This window comes from Syngnathoides biaculeatus, chromosome 2 (assembly GCF_019802595.1).
Source record: "Syngnathoides biaculeatus isolate LvHL_M chromosome 2, ASM1980259v1, whole genome shotgun sequence".
NCBI classification, from domain to species: Eukaryota; Metazoa; Chordata; class Actinopteri; order Syngnathiformes; family Syngnathidae; genus Syngnathoides; species Syngnathoides biaculeatus.
Window position 1 is genome coordinate 38,797,134 of NC_084641.1, and position 18,595 is coordinate 38,815,728.

The window sequence follows — 18,595 nt, forward strand, 5'->3', positions numbered from 1 at the left end:
AAACATGAGGATGAATACAGAAATCTGTCCAATGAAGAGCACACACAGGAGTCTGTTGCGTTGCTAACAACTGTGAAGCCAACGAGGATTTTTTACAATACGCTGCACACCCAGAGATGCAGCCGTCAGGACAAACTATGTCATTTTTCGCGGTCGTTTTGCATCATAGGGTGTTTTTGACGGAAAGTTTTTTAATTAGTGCTTGTTGGACTGGGTTGCGCTGCCCGGAAAAAAGGGGAGCAATTTTTTTGCGGAACAGTTTTTCTGTGTCACAGAAGTTATTTTGAGCTTCGTCTGTGATTTTTTTTTTTTTTTTATTTTAATTGAAATTTTATTGAGGATGAGGATCAATCAGTCGAACAGAGCAGTATTTCTAGAGTGAGAAAGATAAAAATAGACAGAAAAAGCACCAACTGTAAACAAAATGAGAACGAAGTCACTCCATATCTATCCAACAACAAAAAAAGGGTGTTACTTGAGATTGTAGCATCACAGCCAGTTAAGGAAGAACAGGACAAAGGAGAGGAGAAGAAGCATGCAAGAAGGGGAACATTTGAGAAGGTGACTCTCTCCATATGCACTGTAACGAGGTGGGTTGAGGGCATCACTGGAAATTTGGAGCTTCTGCTTGAACATCAGAACTATTTTTTGTTGCCGTTGGATGAGAACTGTGATGTACGTGATAGTGCCCACCTGCTCATCTTCTTACGTGGGATAACTGCAAACTTTCAAATCACGCAGGAGCAGGCAGCCTTGCAAGCAATGATAGGGACCAGTGTTGGGAATGACTTGTTCAGAGGTAACAGCATGTTATGACAAATTAGGACTGAAATGGGACAAGCTGGCAGGTGTGACAATAGAGGGTTTTCCAAATTTGACTGGGAAAAATGTTGGACCAGTTTTACTCCGGATGCCCTTTCTGACGCAACCCCTCTGCATTTAGCCGGGAAAAGAAGCTTGCAGCACCTGGTATTCCCAGGTGGTCTCCCATCCAAGTACTAACCAGGGCCAAACCTGCTTAGCTTCCGAAATCTGACGTGATCGGGCGTTCTCAGGGTAGCATGGCTGTAAGGTTTTTTTTGTTTGTTTTTTTTTTTTTTTTTTTTTTTTTTGCATACCTATCACACAGGTTTAAACAAATTTTAGTATCACTCAGACAAAAAAATACAAGGAAATACAAAATGCAGTTTTCAAATGATAATTCCATTTATTAAGGCACAAAAAATCCAAACTTTTCTGACCCTGTGTGAAAACCTAATTGCGCCACTTGTTAAATCATAAACTCACTGTGAATAACCACAAATTTGGGAGAGGTGAGTTCAATTTCACAAGCCATACCAAAAGCTGGTTACCACCATACTTGTGGAATCAAGAAATCACTTAAATAGAATCTGTCAAAGAATTTGAGGGTGTTATACTATCTCGAGAACCAATGCATCTTGCCATGATCCAAAGAAATTCAACAAAAAATGAGAAAAAAGTGATTGAAATCCATAAGTCTGGAAACATTAGGAAGGTTTTGGGGGTCATTATCCACAAATGGAAAAAACCATAAGAATAAAATGCCAAAAATGCCATCTATGGGATAGAGAAAAATACAAAACCTCGTCTCACATTTGCCCAAAAACATCTTGATGATCCTTGACTTTTGGAGAAACATTCTGTAGACTGACCAGTAAAAAATTGAACTTTTTGGAACTTTTTGCGGCTGTTACATCTGGTATAAAAATTGTACAGCATTTTATATACAGAACATTATGACAAAAGTGAATCATGGTAATGGCAGTGTGATGGTGTGAGGCTGCTTTGCTGCCTCAGGACCAGGACAACTTGCTGTGATTGATGGAACAATGAATTCTGCTGTGTACCAGAAAATCCTGAAGGAGAGTGTCCGGCCATCAGTTTGTGTCCTCAAACTCGTGCCCTCTTGGATCATGCCGAAGGACAACGATCCGAAAAACACAACAGCAAGTCCACCTCTGAATGGCTAAAAAATAAAAATAAGGTTTTGGAGTGCACATGTAAAAGTATGGATTTAAATCTAATTGAGATGCTGTGGTGTCACCTTAAACGGTCAGTTCATGCGAGAAAACATTCCAATATGGCAGAATTCAAAGAACAGTGGGAAATAATTCCCCCAGAGCGACTTGAAAGAATCAACAACTATCACAAACGCTTCATTTCTGTTAATGCTCCCAAGGGTGGCAAAAGCAATTAGGTTTAGGGGACAATTACTTTTGTACAGAGGGTCAGAAAGGTTTGCTTTTTTTTGTGCCTTTATAAATTGAATTGTCATTTGAAAACTTCATTTTATATTTACTGTTGTCTCTGAGTCATATTAAAATTGGTTTGATGATTTGAAACCTTTATGAGAGATGTGAAAAAATAATCACAAATATTTTTTCACAGCACTGTATGACATTGTCAGTGATCAAGTTCAATAAATCTCAACTAAGATCCTCAAATGTCCTTCGCATAGTCATCATAAACATTCAGACAGATTTCAACACCCTTATTCAAGTCCAAGACAGACTGGATTATTTCACACTCAAAAATTAAAATGAAGTGAAGATTTACAAGTTTCACTGTTTATGGAGATTAACGTTAAAAATAAATAGCACTGATGTGATGACTGTTTTTGTTTACTTGTATAGGAGGATTTTATTTGACACGCCACAATTTCAGATAGACCATATAAATATTTACACCAAACCTTATATTTATACGCATGATACTTTTATTCCCATTTGCAGAGCTGTGGAAACTATAGAGGAATAAAGTTGATGAGCCACACAATGAAGTTATGGGAAGCAGTAGTAGAAGGTACACTCAGGTCAGAAGTCGTTAACTGTGAGCAACAGTATGGTTTCATGCCTAGAAAGAGTCCCACAGATGAATTATTTGACTTGAGAATGCTAATTGAAAAGTACCGAGAAGGTCAGAAGGAGCTACATTGTGTCTGTGGATCTAGAGAAAGCCTATGACAGAGTACCAAGAGAGGAACTGTGGTACTGCATGCGCAAATCTGGTGTGGCAGAGAAATATGTACATATTATATATACAGGACATGTATGAGGGCAGCAGAACAGTGGTGAGGTGTGCTGTAGGTGTGACAGAAAAAATTAAGGTGGAGGTGGGACTGCTTTAGGGATCAGCTCTGAGCCCCTTCCTGTTTGCTGTGGTAATGGATAAACTGGCAGATGAGGTTAGACTGGAATTCTCTTGGAGCATGATGTTTGCAGATGATATTGTTTTATGCAGTGAAAGCAGGGAGCAGGTGGAGTAACAATTAGAAAGATGGAGGCATGCACTGGAAAGGAGAGGAATGAAGATTAGCTGAAGTAAAACAAAATATATGTGCATGAATGAGAAGGGTGGAGGGGGAAGAGTGAGGCTACAGGGAGAAGAGATAGCGAGGGTGGACGACTTCAAATATTTAGGGTCAACAATCCAGAGCAATGGTGAGTGTGGTAAGGAAGTGAAGAAACGCGTCTAAGCAGGTTGGGACAGCTGGTGGAAGGTTTCTGGTGTGTTATGTGACAGAAGAATCTCCGCTAGGATGAAGGGTAAAGTTTATAAAACAATGTATAAAACAGTGGCGAAGCTGGCCATGATGTACGGATTAGAGACGGTGGCACTGAAGAAACAACAGGAAGCAGAACCGGAGGTGGCAGAAATTAACATGTTGAGGTTCTCGCTCGGAGTGAGCAGGTTGGATAGGATTAGAAATTAGCTACTTAGCGGGACAGCCAAAGTTGGATGTTTTGGAGACAAGGTTTGAGAGAGCAGACTTCGATGGTTTGGACATGTCCAGATGTGAAAGAGTGAGTATATTGGTAGAAGGTTGCTGAGGATGAAGCTGCCAGGCAAAAGAGCAAGAGCAAGTAAAACAGAGTATATTTGCGTGAATGGGAAGTGTGAGGCTATGGGGAGAAGAGACAGTGAAGGTAAATGACTTCAAATACTTGGGGTTAACAATCCAGAGCAATGGTGAGTGTGGGAAGGAAGTGAAGAAACTGGTCCAAGCAGGTTTAAACATCTGGCAGAAGGTATCTGGTTTGTTATGTGACTGAAAAGTCTCTGCTAGGATGAAGGATAAAGTTTCTAAAACAGTGGTAATACCAGCCTTGATGTACGGATTAGAGACGGTGGCTTTGAAGAGACAACAGGCAGCAGAGCTGGAGGTGATGGAAATGAAGATGAATAGGTTCTCTTTTGGAGTGAGCAGGTTGGATAGGATTAGAAATGAGCTAATTAGAGGGACAACCAAAGTTGGATGTTTTGGAGACATAGTTCGAGAGAGCAGACATAGATTGTTTGGATATGTCAAGAGGCGAGAGAGTGAGTATATTGGTAGAAGGGTGCTGAGGATGGAAAAAAACAGTGAGAGGAAAACCAAAAAGAATGTTGATGGATGTTGTGAGGGAAGACATGAGGGCAGTTGGTGTTAGAGAGGAAGATACAGGAGATCGGCTTACATGGAAAAAGATGACGTGCTGTGGAGGCCCCTAATGGAACAAGCCAAAAGGAAAAGAAGAAGATACTTTTGTTCCCATTAGGAGTAACTACTATTCAAAATCTTTAATTTAATGCATTTTACAATGGGCCAAAGTTGAGAATTAAGTTCTAGTTACCAATAGTGTGGCTCTCTGATACAATTCTGTTTTTTTGAATTGTCTACATGCAAAAAACAATTGCCCATGTAATGGGCAATGTAATCTAACGTAAAGTACTCTGTCAATCTGTAGGTACAACTTTTATCGCTGCAAATGAAATCACGTGGGAAGGGTGATTCTTCATTTCAAGACCAAAATGTACTTGTGTTGTCTTTTTCCAATCATGTTACTCCAGTGTCAGACATCATTGTTATTAATCCAGTGTTAAGTCAAACTCACTTGTCGAAGCTTTGGGCTGCAGGCAGAGGATGTGGAGTTTGTGCTTACCATTTGAATTAAGAAGATTTTTAAGCATGATCTGGCAATGGTTGCATGTCAAACATCGCCCTCGAGAGGATGGTAGTGTTACAGAGCTTCTTGTCTGCCGCTCCCTTAGGTGAAGGTTACAATCCAACCACACCCACGCAACACTGCGGATGACATATGTGGTCTGACATATGGACAACTTTAACATCATTATCAATTCAAAGCAGTAGATCAGGGCACAGTGACCCAGCCCCAAGTTATCCAATCACAGCCCCTCCCGTGAACCATTCCCTGAAGTGGATTGGATTAGGATGGTCTATGATGGTCGCTTCTGGTGAGGCTGATGGTTGGCTAATTGATATGCAGCTAATGAGCATAGGATGCAGGGTTCTTCTGAAGATCAGGCAACGATCGTCAAAACCAGTGCGGCACGGTGGTGTCGCTCTAAAGCATTGGCCTCACACTTCTGAGGATTTGGGTTCTATCCCAGCCCCACCGGTGTGGCGTTTGCTTGTTCTCGCCGTCCCTGCATGGGTTTTTTCTGAGCACTCCTGTTTCCTCCCACATCCCAGTAACGTCCATTGATTGGATACTCTCAATTGCCCATCAGGCAATTATTACCCTGCCTCTTACCCGATGACAGCTGGAGTGTGTTCCAGCACTCCATTGACCCTCCTAAAGATAAGTGGCTAAGAAAATGGATGGATGTATTTTATGTATAGCAATTGGTGACTTCACAATGGCGCACCAAATAATTTTTCATTTTCATTGTTGTGTTTCAGTCCCCTTGTATGATTCCCCTTTTGTTCTTTAACACTTTATTAACTGTGCTTTTTCCGCCAGTTTACTATCACTGGTATTGTGGTTCTTGAAAAATTGTCTTTCTGGCAAAGGATTCTATGAGTAACATACTTTTTTAAGAATACTGCATACATGTTATCCATGTGTAGTTGGTCCGATAATGTAAACTGTTCCTGTTAGCTACTCGGTCAAATTCAAAATGAACATGCAATTCCAATAATTTGACAGTGCCTGCTGGCGCTTCTCACACAACAAAGAATAACCTTCTTGACTGTTCTCAGTGTTGTGGAACCCCTCCACTTTGTGCCAGGTTTGCATGAAGTACCCTCAGTGGACGTTCCATTCATATTCATCGTCGTTTACACATACACACACACGTACAGTATTTCCAGTTACTTGGGTTTCTCGGCCAATTTTTCACGATGTGAAGCCTTTGGCACTGGTGAAAGTGAAAATGGGAGAATAGAAGAAACTCCTCTAACGCAGCATATGGTAATGGTGTTGCCTCCCAGTTTCTCTCAATTCGGGTCAATGGGATATTTTCACGTTGTGCTTGTCATCCATCTTAGTAAGCAAATTTTGCTTTTTTTTACTGCATGTAAAGTAATCATCCATTTCATCTATCTAGCTGTTGAAGGAGTCATTTTGAAGAGCTCAGTGCAACTTATTTAATTATAATAAAAAGTTCTGGAGAGGTGCTAATTTTAACTCTTAATCAGCCCTCAACGGCTGCGCCTCCTGCATGCTGTATTTCAAACAGTGAAGCCACCTTTTATAGTTAAACAACATACTGTGATATGGAGTTTGACTTCCCATTTCAGCTGTGTTTGTCCAACTCACTGCATTTGTGCTCACAGGGTCATCATCAGTATAAAAAATGAAAGGTCTTTTGCTGGTTTTGTCACATGCATGGTGTCAGATTCCGCTTATCCGCAGGACTAATCGGGAGAAATGTCCTGACCAACTCTCCAGTTAAAGGGCAAAGCTACCCCTTTACCCCAGCCGACTTTAACGTTGTGCGTGCAGGAGGGCAGGAGCTTCTTAAGTCGGTGTTGAGATGAATTCGCCTAGGTGTACTAACTGCCTTTAGTTTTGCAGAGCCAATTCGGTCTGCCCTCACTTATCAGCACTTGTCAAGTTACCTTATAGAGTAACAAGGTGAAAAGTGATCGCTCCACTTTTACAGCAACTTCATCTCTTATGAATCGATTGCACTTGTCATTGACCTAGTAAATTTAACAATCCTGGTTAGGATCGTACGGATTAGTTTTATGTTAAGATGGAGATTATCAATGAGTGACTGATTAAAATGGAATTTTACGACTAAATGATGTTAATGTCTTTAATGAGGTAGAATGGTAATAATGAGACAACTCAATATAAGAATGACAAAGATAGATGTAGATGGAAGTTTTAAGTATTCAATAAAATGATGAAAATTGTTCAGTTAACATTCATTACTCGACAGTCATCCCCGCCAGACGTGGGGTACGATTGCGATGTAAAGGCAAAATTCAATATTAATTGAACATAAATCAATAAAAGGAAAAATGATTAAAATGATAATACTGATGGTAAGTAGGATGAGATAAATGATAAAAATAGTAAAAAGGAATATAAATTAAGTAAGATTCAAAGCATTCAAAAGCATCAGAAATTCGGGAAAATTGACATTTTTGAGTGAGCCTGTTAGGGGTGATCAAGTCCTACATAGCTCGAAGCCCAATTTAGTAATAAGAATTTTCGGGATTAAGGATAAATTGTCAAGACAACTTGTCCTTCATAGGTAACCACATAATATCGCTGGTATTATCCTGCCATTACCTTATTATAGTATTTGTTTTACTTGCGCCCAATCTTAAATGGAGTCGTCAAAAATAAGCATTTCAAGTTGCTCTAAGACTTCTCCACGCCAGCTTGCCATTCGACTATTACACCTATAGAAAGACCTTGTCTCTTTGTCAGCGAGAACCGAACAAAAAGCCCCGGACTTCCATATCCAAGGTTTTTTATAGCTTTTTGGTGGAACATTCTGGAAAGTGTTGGCTGAATCCACGCCCAGTGGGAAGGGCTCACTTGGCTATCCTATTAGGCCCCTTTCGCCATCCCTGGCTTGACTTGTCACGCCCCTCTTAGCTTCACTCAATTTTGTCATCTTCCCTTTAATCAGTAAGTGCATTTTTAAAAATGTAACCACAAACTCGCGTTCGGTTTCACCCTAGTTTTTGAGCAATAGCATAAATGACATTCAACATTCTTTTCAATACAATTCTCCTTCTCAGGCTTGTTTTAGTTGGTTGCTCATCATGTGTTGCCTTGTCTGAGAGAGACAGTCATACACAGGTTATATTCTTTTTACAAAGCGGTTTCAAAGCATCATATTTTCTGCTAAAGGTTTAATGGAAAAATAGTTGAAATCTCCTGTGTGGTGATTTGCGTGTGACGGGCTTCCTGTTCAGTAGCTCAGTGACGCTGCAAACGTCTTGAAAAACCGTTGGGTGTGAGCGGCAGCTGCATCCTGTTGATGTCTTCATGTAAAAAACAAGATGTGAATACAAAGATATGACAATAATTGGGTTCTTAAGGTTGCTAACACTGAAGTATGTATGCAATACAAAGATATGAAAAATAATCAGGTTTATATAAGTTTACTGACTTTGGTATACGTATGCATTGTAATGAGATGCTAAGTGGGAAGGCTACGTTTATCAGAGAGATCTTTGCCATGCTGGTGACCCAATCAAGTATAATTTTGTTTGGCGACATCTGGTGCTCAATTTGAGAGTTGGTGCTAGGGCTCAGCTCAACACATGAACCCAAGCCATACAAGCCAATTGCTATCAATTCGCTCCATTGCTATTTGTGGCATGGCAACCTACTTGACAATGGCTGGGACGCCTGTGGTTCTACTTGCTTACAATAATGCTGTGATTTCATAAAGCCTCCCACCCGCATTTGTATTTCTCCTCTGTTTGTCTGTCGTTATGCTTCCCTTTGCCACAAGTCCTCTCAGAGCTGGGTATGGGAAAATAGAATCATGGCATCATAAATAAATCAAAAGGTAAACGCTTTGGGGTCTCAGTGTTCCCCGTGAGCTCAAAAAGGAATACACAGGACTGTTATGTACAAGTGCACAAGAAACTGTCTGTAAAGCCTCAAAAGTCATTTTTACCCAGAATAGAAGCTTGTAGACATATAGAGGCCAGGCGAACTTAATATGAACTCCCAAGGCTCGAGGAAACTTGATACCAGCTGCTACAGCAACTGAGCGTTTCTGCAGTCAGGGACAAAGAAATCCATCTGTTTCCATCATTAACAATAATGTTCCAGATTTTCTTCTGTCGGCATGGCTCCATTCCACAATCACTCGCCTTTGTCCAAAGTATGACCGCTCACTACTTTAGCCTGACTGCTCCACCCCACCCCTCAACCTCCCACCCACACACACACACACACACACACACACACTGATGACTTGCTCATAATCTTCCAACGAATTTGTGAGAAATTCAAGTACAACCCGCCAGTGATGCTATGTATATATACTGTCATTGCTCACCATACTGTAGAAGGAGCGTACACAGAGGCCATTGCGGAAGGGGGCACGTGTGCCTCTTGTTGACATAGCTCAGTTTGAGGCTGTCGAAGTGGCTTCTGTAGAGCAAGGCCTGTTTGAGGTCAGTCGCACTCTGTTAGGGTAATTAAGTCTGAGTTAACTATATGCTTGGTAGGTTTGATATGTTTCTGACGTTTGAAGAAATCATCACACACTGCTCATTTTCTGGTCTTAAATCTGTGGGATGCAAACCTAAAAATATGCCACCTTAAGATATATTTTGGTGATCCCACTGTGGCAACCATATAAGTGGATGTGACTATTGGACATTGAGATGTAACACATATTGCCATTAACGTCTTAAGTGAGCAGGGACTCACTTGATGACAAGTGTGTTGCTGGCAGATGTGTTTATATGTGCATATGTAATGGCGTGTTCATCACAGTGATAAACACATTAATTAATTAATTAGAAGATGACTATGGGGGGCACGGTGTCCAAATGAGTTTTCTCCATGTAGTCCAGTTTCCTCCCACCCCTGAAAAAGCATGCATGGTACGTTAATTGAAGACTCTAAATTGCCTGTTGGTGGTAATGTGTATGTGAATGGCTGTTTGTTCCTCTGTGCCCTGCGATTGGCTGGTAACCCATTCAGGGTGTACTTCTCCTCTTGTCTGAAGGTACACTGAAGAAAATGAGTATTTCAACACCTTGCTATATTGCAAGTTCTCCCACTTACAAATCCTGGAGGGATCTGAAATTTTCATCGTCGGTGACTATCCACTGTGAGAGAGATAATCTAAAAAGAAAAATACAGAACTCACAATATGATTTTTTTTTTTACGATTTATTTTATGTGATACAGCTGCAAATAACTATTTGAACACCTGTCTATCAGCTAGAATTCTGACCCTCAAAGACCTGAATGACCCCTACTCCATTTCTCTTCCCATCTACTCCATGGTAAAATAATTTCAACCCTGCTCCTAAACTTCTAGCCTTACTACCTTCCACCCAGTCTCTTGGATGCAGTACAGTATATCAACCTTTCTCCTAATCATCTTGTCAACCAACTCCTGACCTTTTCCTGCCATAGTCCCAACATTCAAAGTCCCTACATTCAGTTGTAGGCTCTATGCCTTCCTCTACTTCTTCTGCCGACTAACGCGCTTTCCTCCTCTTCTTTGTCTTCGACCCACAGTAGCTGAATTTTCACCGACGCCCTGCAGGTTAACAGTCCCGGGGGTAGACGTTGTTAACCCGGGCCACTACTTATCCAATATGGGATTCATTTGATGAACGCTCATTGTGTTTGGCACAGTTTTACGCCGGATGCCCTTCCTGACGCAACCCTCTGCATTTATCCGGGCTTGGGACTGGCCTCCAGATTGCACTTGCTTGCGCCAACCATAGGGCTGCAGATAATCAAGTAAAGACAATCAAATAAACAAAGTCAAAACACAAGGTAGAGAATTCACATACTACCTAGGCTAAGCTAAAGTAAGGGTCCGAACCCATATGAAGATAGAAGAAAAAGAGAGATAAAAGAGGTTCAAACCACAATGTCCCTGCAGTGTTTCACTCGGCAGGAGTGGAGCAAGTTGAAGTTGAGGGTTGTGTCCACTTGTCCAGGTCGTTACGGCAGCCCAGAGCAGCGAGCATTTGCTCATCGTTGGTTATTTAATTTTGCTCTGGTAAGTGTTGCCGGCCTCAGAAATGGGCAAGGCCACTCCCTGGTTGCAGGATTAGAGGATAAGTAATGGTGAGGGTTTTGATTTTGGGGATGTAAATGTAGCTCTAGGGAGCTCCTGCATCCACCCTGGACGACTTTAACCAGCACATGCCAAAACTCGTCTTAAGTTTGCCAATGACCTTTTGGATGATGCACAGGAGTCATGGGAGAAAGTTTTGTGGTCAGATGAGACCAAAATTGAACTTTTTGGTCATAATTCCATTAACTGTGTTCGGAGGAAGATGAATGATGAGTTCCATCCCAAGAACATCATACCTACCGTGAAGCATGGGGATGGTAGCATCATCCTTTGGGGGGGGTTTTCTGCACATGGGACAGGACGACTGCGCTGTATTAAGGAGAGGATGACCATGGCCATGTATTGTGAGATTTTGGGGAACAACCTCTTTCCCTCAGTCAGAGCATTGAAGATGGGTCATAGCTGTGTCTTTCAACATGACAATGACCCAAAGCACACAGCCAGCTAAACCAAGGAGTGGCTCCGTAAGAAGCATATCAAGGTTCTGGCGTGGCCGAGCCAGTCTCCAGACCTAAACCCAATAGAAAATCGTTGGAGAAACTCCGTGTTTCTCAGCGACAGCCCAGAAACCTGTCTGATCTAGAGAAGATCTGTGTGGAGGAGTGGGCCAAAATCCCTCCTGTAGTGTGTGCAAACCTGGTGAACAACTACAGGAAAGGTTTGACCTATGTTATTGCAAACAAAGGCTCCTGTACCAAATATTAACGTTGGTTTTCTCAGGTGTTCAAATACTTATTTGCAGCTATATCACACAAAATAAATCGTTTAAAAAAATCATACATTGTGATTTCTGGATTTTTCTTTTTAGATTGTATCTCACAGTGGACATGCACCGACAATGAAAATATCAGATCCCCTCCATGATTTCTAAGTGGGAGAACTTGGAATATAGCAGGGTGTTCAAATACTGTACTTATTTTCTTCACTGTACCTGGAATAGGGTCCAGCACGTACATGACCCTAGAGAGGATAAGCAGGGCAGAAAATGGATGGGTGATGAATATGATGTAGCTGAGTAACATAGGTTTACGGGTTAGAGTTAGTTAGGGCTAGCGGTACTACTGGCAGGTGTCCTCAACTACTGAAAAAGACTGAATTTCCTGGGGGCACATGCAGTGCACTGTCACTCCTGTCATGCACACACACACACACACCACCCATGTTCAGGATATGTTGCACACACACACACTCACTCTCTCTCTCTCAATCTCTCTCTCACTCTCTCTCTCTCTCTCTCTCTTTCTCTCTCGCTCATCTATCTAATCTAAAAACGGCCCTGATGTTCCAACAATGGAAGTGTATACTTGCCACAAGAATTTGGTTTACAATAGAATTCTCTTTTGTTGTGGTAATCCAACTCTGACAGAGGTATTGAATGCATTTAAGGTTTTATTACAATTGATGTAATCTATTCATAATTTGGTTTAGGTTTTTTGTTTGTTTTTTTGCGATGTGAACTGACTGACTATGGTTGTTGGGTTTTCAAAAAAATAATCTGTCTATTTTCCAAAGTGCTCATCAGGCATATATTTGGGTTTTCACCCCAATTTATTTAAATAAATACATTTTGTACCAAAGTGTACATCCTGGTTGAAACAGGGCTTAACATTCCTTAAATTGAGTTACAGCGGTGTATTTGTCGTTTGTAACTATGCCTCTGCTGACAGACAAAGCAGCACTGTTCCGTCCTGGGACCACCTGTGTGTTACACTCTGTTTGCGTGGTCAAAACACAAACACACACACTTGTTTAGCCATCCAGATCACCATAGTCCAGGAATATCCTGAAGGGAAGGCTGAAGTTACCCTAAATCACGAGCTACTCTGTGGTGAGTGAGGCATTCTAATTGGCTAGTCAACAGGTGGTGACTGCTGTGACACTTTAACAAGACAGGAGAACAAGTGGAGGTGGGAGCAATTGTTTGTAGGGGAGTTAGCGTTACCAAATCCCCAGCAAGCCTTATGTGACTCAATACATTCATTATTTTTAATTCTACAGCAGTGAGCATCTTGCACCCTCCACTTACCTTGTCTACCTCATTCTTGTGGGGCAGAGATGCCCAATGCATCGATCGCGATAGACCAGGTTGTCTTGGTCGGTCCTGGGATGGTGTGTCAGAAGAAAAAAAAAAGACGTCAGCCAATGTTCCCTCTAAACTGCGCGCATGCACAATTGTGCATCGCTGATGCAGTCTCTTCCCAGATATTATGCGTTGCACGCACAAAAATAATAATCCAATGCAAATTCAAAGTATAACATACAGCTATTCAGTTTGTGGCATTTTGCAATGTGATTTATTGAGTGAGGGATGACTGGTTGTTACATCAAATGGCGCAATTCACATATGTACTGTAAAAAATGAAAAGAGGAAGCCACTGGTTTCTTCTAGGCAGCACACGGAACTTTCTCTAACACCAACCGCTGCTCTGCCACACTCTTTTTCCTAGTTTACCCCCCCACCGCTCCCCGCTCTTATAGACGTACACTCATAATTCATAATTACAAATGTTACAGTACTTACGCAGCCCATTAATGTGTTTTATAATGACAGCATCCACCACCGCTGCTTTAGTTAGCAACACAGTCTGGACAACGTAGAGCAAAGACAAGCTAGACATGCCGCTTATGTTTACTATCGATATTAATGGAGAAAGTTAAAAGAGAAATGCTGTTGTTTTAAGATGCAATGACTGTGGGAGTATGCTGGCTGCTTGAAAAGTACATCTTTGGGTAGAAAAGTATGGGCACCCCTGTTGTGGGGGTCTTTTGGTTTAACGTCATAATCTTCTCAAGCTTGTGTCTGGTAACCGGAGACTTCTAGCTGACACACACACATTTAAACTAGGCCAGCCCAATGTGGTCACTTCAGCTAATGGCTCTTTGATGTCTCATTCAGGAGGGACCCATATGATTACCCGATCCACTCCAGACCTGCACACAGAGAGCCCGTTCACAACCAAGACCACCACCGCCACAAAAGTCGGTCCATCGCTCAATCAGCGACCTCCAACCTCGCTCACTCATCTCACGCTGGACAGCAGTACAGTGTGGCCACGGGTCAGGACGGACCTTCCTCGCCCAATACTGGCCGCAAAGAGCGTCACTACTATGAGTCTGTAGGAAGCAGGGGGGACAGCTACCAACAAGCTAGCCCAGGTCGTTACGGCAGCCCAGAGCGCTACAGCTACAGAGATGAGAGACAACCTGATCCAAAACAAAAGAACCCCATGATAGGAGCTGTTTAAATCAAACTATTTGCAATGTGAAGCATGTTTATGTATTTAAAAATCTGGGGTATTTAAATGAATTATAATGTCGAACAAACTTTGTGCTGCTTTTTTGCATAGAATCATGAGTTATTTTCTAACAAACTGGACTTCAGTGGGAAGGATGTTTTTCGAGTACTCCTTTGACTCTCCGGAGTCAAAGGTTGTCAAAAATCATAATCAAGGAAAAGGCACTTGTCTTTTGCAAGTATAGTTTTGTTCAGACATTTACAGCAGCATTTACATTTGCAAATGAAATGACTAACAGTAGTTGTAGGGTCGTAATAGTTAATGTAGTGTTTCTAATAAAATGTGAAAGGTTTGATCAAGTGCAGACTACGGATGACTTTATAAACTGTGTATCAGTTAATTTATCACCATTTTTATACCAACATTTTCGATTAAATAAATGTGAACAATGATTTTACTGTGATTCATTTATTCACTCACATGCATATTTCACATATGTCTAATACATCATTCGTCATCACTTTAAAATCATTCTAATCTCCGATAAATGAACTCTGCGAGATGACTGATACGAGTAGCCAGTGTGCTGATAAGGACCAAATAATCATCAGCAATTAGATCTCCTCCAAGCTGATGATTAAGGCCCAATTTGCTCTGCGAAATAATGATGGCACTGATTGGCAAAATTAGTCCTGAAAGGGGCATAATTACTGTGGAGAGGGAGGGCTTTTTTTTAATCAGTCCTTAATTACCCTCAAAGCCAACAGAGGGCATTCCGCTACCTTTTTAACCTGCATCAGCAGCACATAGACAATCGAACAGTCTCCTTGTTCCAATTTTTGATCACAAAGCTAGCTCAGGTTTCTGTTGAAGAATAATTGCACTCTGACATTTTGTAAACGAGGTAAAATAGAGCACACAAATCTTGCAATTGTGAACTTAATAATGAGGGGGAAAAAACTGTGGGCGTATTTGTTTGTTCAACCATGTTGTGGCAAGCATCAATTTACATAATCAGCAGCATGTGGAAAATCTGTTAATTTACATGAAGTAACTCAAACTAGTACATGAAGTTCAAAATCTATTAAAGTCGCTAGAAAGTCAATATATCTGTATGCCCCTGCATGATGCTTTACTGTTTATTATTGTATTACGCTTTTTGACAATAAAGCTACAATTGTCAAATGGTCTAAAATAAATGATTAGTTCATCTGAAAGGTTCAAGCTGTCCATGCATGTGAATATGAATGAGAATGGTACATTGTACATCTATGTCTCCTGTGATGTAATGGCCATCAGTCTAAAGTGTATTCCCGCTTCTTGGCCCAAATCATCTGGGATGAGATCCAACTGAGCTGCAAAAAATGGATAGATTGATGGATACATTCTGCTGAGGCTGCCAGAATGTAAGTATCATAACGAATACATATGACCTCTTTTCAAGGGTGGGACATTTACATTCTGACAAGAATGAGACAGTAGCTATTTGTCTTATTTGCAAGCTACTTAGTAGGTATGTGTCAAATATACCCTTTATTTAAAAAAAAAAATGCAAAAATTGCTCAACATTTTAATGATCATATTGCTTCTAGCAATCGATCTGAACTTTTTCAGTCCAGATTCAAGGCAGACAACTCTACTGAAGCAGCCCTTGCAAAAGGGACAAATTAACTTTACTAGCGATGAACTGTGGACCTTCATCAATACATTTTTACTACCTAACATACAGTACCACGAGATCACCTTCAAACCTGTACCGGTATGACACACCATGTAATTTATAGTAATGTGACCTGAGTATTGAAATATTACTGGCAAAATCCAGCAGAGTTTGGTACTTGGCCCTGTTTTTTCAGTCTTTACAGTATACAGTGAAGAAAATAATTATTTGAACACCCTGCTATATTGCAAGTTCTCCCATTTAGAAATCATGGAGGGGTCTGAAATTTTCATCGTAGGTGCATGTTCACTGTGAGAGAGATAATCTAAAAAGAAAAATCCAAAATGTATGATTTTTTTTAATGATTTGTGTGATACAGCTCCAAATAAGTATTTGAACACCTGTCTATCAGATACGATACTTGCAATTAAAACTCATGTGATTTCTGTAATCTGGAGGTTGTTGAGTTTAAATAATGGATGTCCTGTAACTTTTTACCTCTTACCTCTTTTTACCTGGCTGTTGATTATTGGCTTGCTCGACACAAGCACTTGTTTAAGGACATCGCTCGTGAGTTTTAACAAAATTAGCATGACCCAAAATGGCAAAGCAAAAAAACTTTATTCGACTCAACTCTCTCATTAAAAATAAGATTACAGTGTAATACCAAAACTTTTTTTTTTCATCTCTGTAATATTAATGTAGATACAGTATATCCTATCTACTAGTGACGCAGAGATCATGGTCCATGAATGTGTACATTTCTCAATTTGAACAGGCTGCTTTCTGATCTTCCTGAATAGTATTAAAAACCTGCAGGTAGCACAAAACACTGCAGCAAATCTTTTGACAAGGACTAGAAACTTTGATCATATTACACCCACACTCACCAATGTAGAAACCTGTTTTTGGTCCACTTCAGATGTGATTTTAAAGTTTTGTTACTTATGAAATATTAAATGTTGTTCCATCGGTGGGCCAAGTGGTTAGAGCATCGGCCTCGCAGTTCTGTGGACCGGGGTTCAAATCCTGGCCCTGCCTGAGTAGAGTTTGCATGTTCTCCCCGTGCCTGTGTGGATTTTCTCCGGGCACTCCGGTTTCCTCCCTCATCCCAAAAACATGCATTCATTGGAGACTCTAAATAGTCCCTAAGTGTGATTGTGAGTGCAACTGCTGTCTGTCTCCATGTGCCCTCCAATTGGCTGTCAACCAGTTCAGGGTGTACCCCACCTCCTGCTCGATGATAGCTGGGTTTTGCTCCAGCGCTCCCCCGGCTCTCCTGAGGATAAGCGGCTCAGAAAATGGATGGATGGAATTGGTGCATATCCAATGTTTGTTTGTCACACTTTCTTTTCCTTTTCCTTGATGAATAATGCATGACGGTTAACGACAAAATTCAGGTAGAATTTAAATTCTTGTTGAATAGTTGTGCTTCCTTTTCATGTTCCAGCAGTAGTTGCATGGTTAAATAGCACACCTTGGGATTCCAAAAAAGATGGAACAAGACGATGCTTCCCTGGTGGCCTTGCTTCTGCCTTGCTTGCCTTGTTGTGAAAGACTTCGATCCAACACTTTGCCTTGTTAGCATGTGACAATCAAACCGCATGCTCCAGGGAGGCCACAGTGGTGGGTTGAAGCATTTATCTCTGCCTCGCACAGTTCCCAGCACAGAGACAGGTGGAGTAGGATATGTGCAGAGCACACGTTGGGATGACCCAGCCTCAAAAATCCACAATAAAATTCCGGAAGAGCACCCACAGTGACCTCGACCTCTTTGCTTTGCTTTTGTTTTGGTTCATTTTCTTCATTCAAGGCACATTCTACCATGTTGGCCTGCTGTCCTTCTGTCCTTCACCTTCTGCTACTGATTTCAATTCAGCTATTGATAAAGTGTCAGAACCACCGTGGCCAAAATGGGCCGAGCGGGCCTTCTCGTTTAATTATACAGTTCATTAAAAAGCCCCCTCGTCCCCACCTTGAGGTCCAGATGAGGCCAAGGGAATACCTGGCGGCTAATGTGCCCAAATATGGAGATTGGTCTCGTTATTAATTACTCTTGCCAACTAACCTGCTCATCACACACTTCATCCACTTTCAGGTCTGCTGTGGTTCCTCACTCGACTTTGAGGGTACTCCTTCAGCCACCATGTTTGTTTGATATTGTTCACCAGCTGTGAAATTGGATTTCTACACTTGGCCTGATATTAGAAACGATTTCATATCCTGTGCAATATTCTTTGGTTTCTCACCTTGCGCTTTGTTTAAAAGCTCAATTTTCACATCTTGTCGTGTTTCTTTTTTTTTTTTTTTTTGGGGGGGGGGGGGGGGGGTTGTAGCTTTACCCATAAAAGCAATGTTGCCGACTGGCTCCGGGTCGCCCACAACTCATTTTTTTCACCAACTGTCACCATGGTAACATGGCCAACCTCACCTGCAACCCTTTCTAAGGTGATGCCATAGTTGTGCAATATGACAATGATGATTTGTGAATCGCTTGCTGGTGTGTGGAAAATGTCTGACTGTCCATTGTTATGACATTTGGCATCCCTTCTTGATAGCATGTTAGCAGTGCAGTTAATCTGTGTTGCCAGTCATCGGTGGTCATCGGAGTGACGTTGTTCACTCCCCCCCTCCCCCCCAAGTTTTT

The 18,595-nt window shown here is 41.3% G+C and overlaps 1 protein-coding gene and 1 pseudogene across 5 annotated transcripts in view; one reads left to right on the forward strand and one right to left on the reverse strand.

Moving 5' to 3' along the window:
- Positions 1-15,398, forward strand: part of pard3ba (par-3 family cell polarity regulator beta a) — a 221,625-nt gene extending 206,227 nt beyond the window's left edge. For 2 of the 5 annotated variants that reach the window (XM_061803669.1, XM_061803678.1), the window contains one exon: positions 13,949-15,396. In XM_061803669.1, the coding sequence (XP_061659653.1) occupies positions 13,949-14,297 (349 nt within the window). In that variant the 3' untranslated portion in view covers positions 14,298-15,396. Of the gene's footprint in view, positions 1-13,948 lie in introns of all 5 variants that reach the window. The other 3 variants (XM_061803697.1, XM_061803714.1, XM_061803688.1) reach the window with 3 other exon arrangements.
- Positions 955-1,073, reverse strand: LOC133497343 (5S ribosomal RNA; annotated as a pseudogene).
- Positions 15,399-18,595: the final 3,197 nt, after the last annotated feature.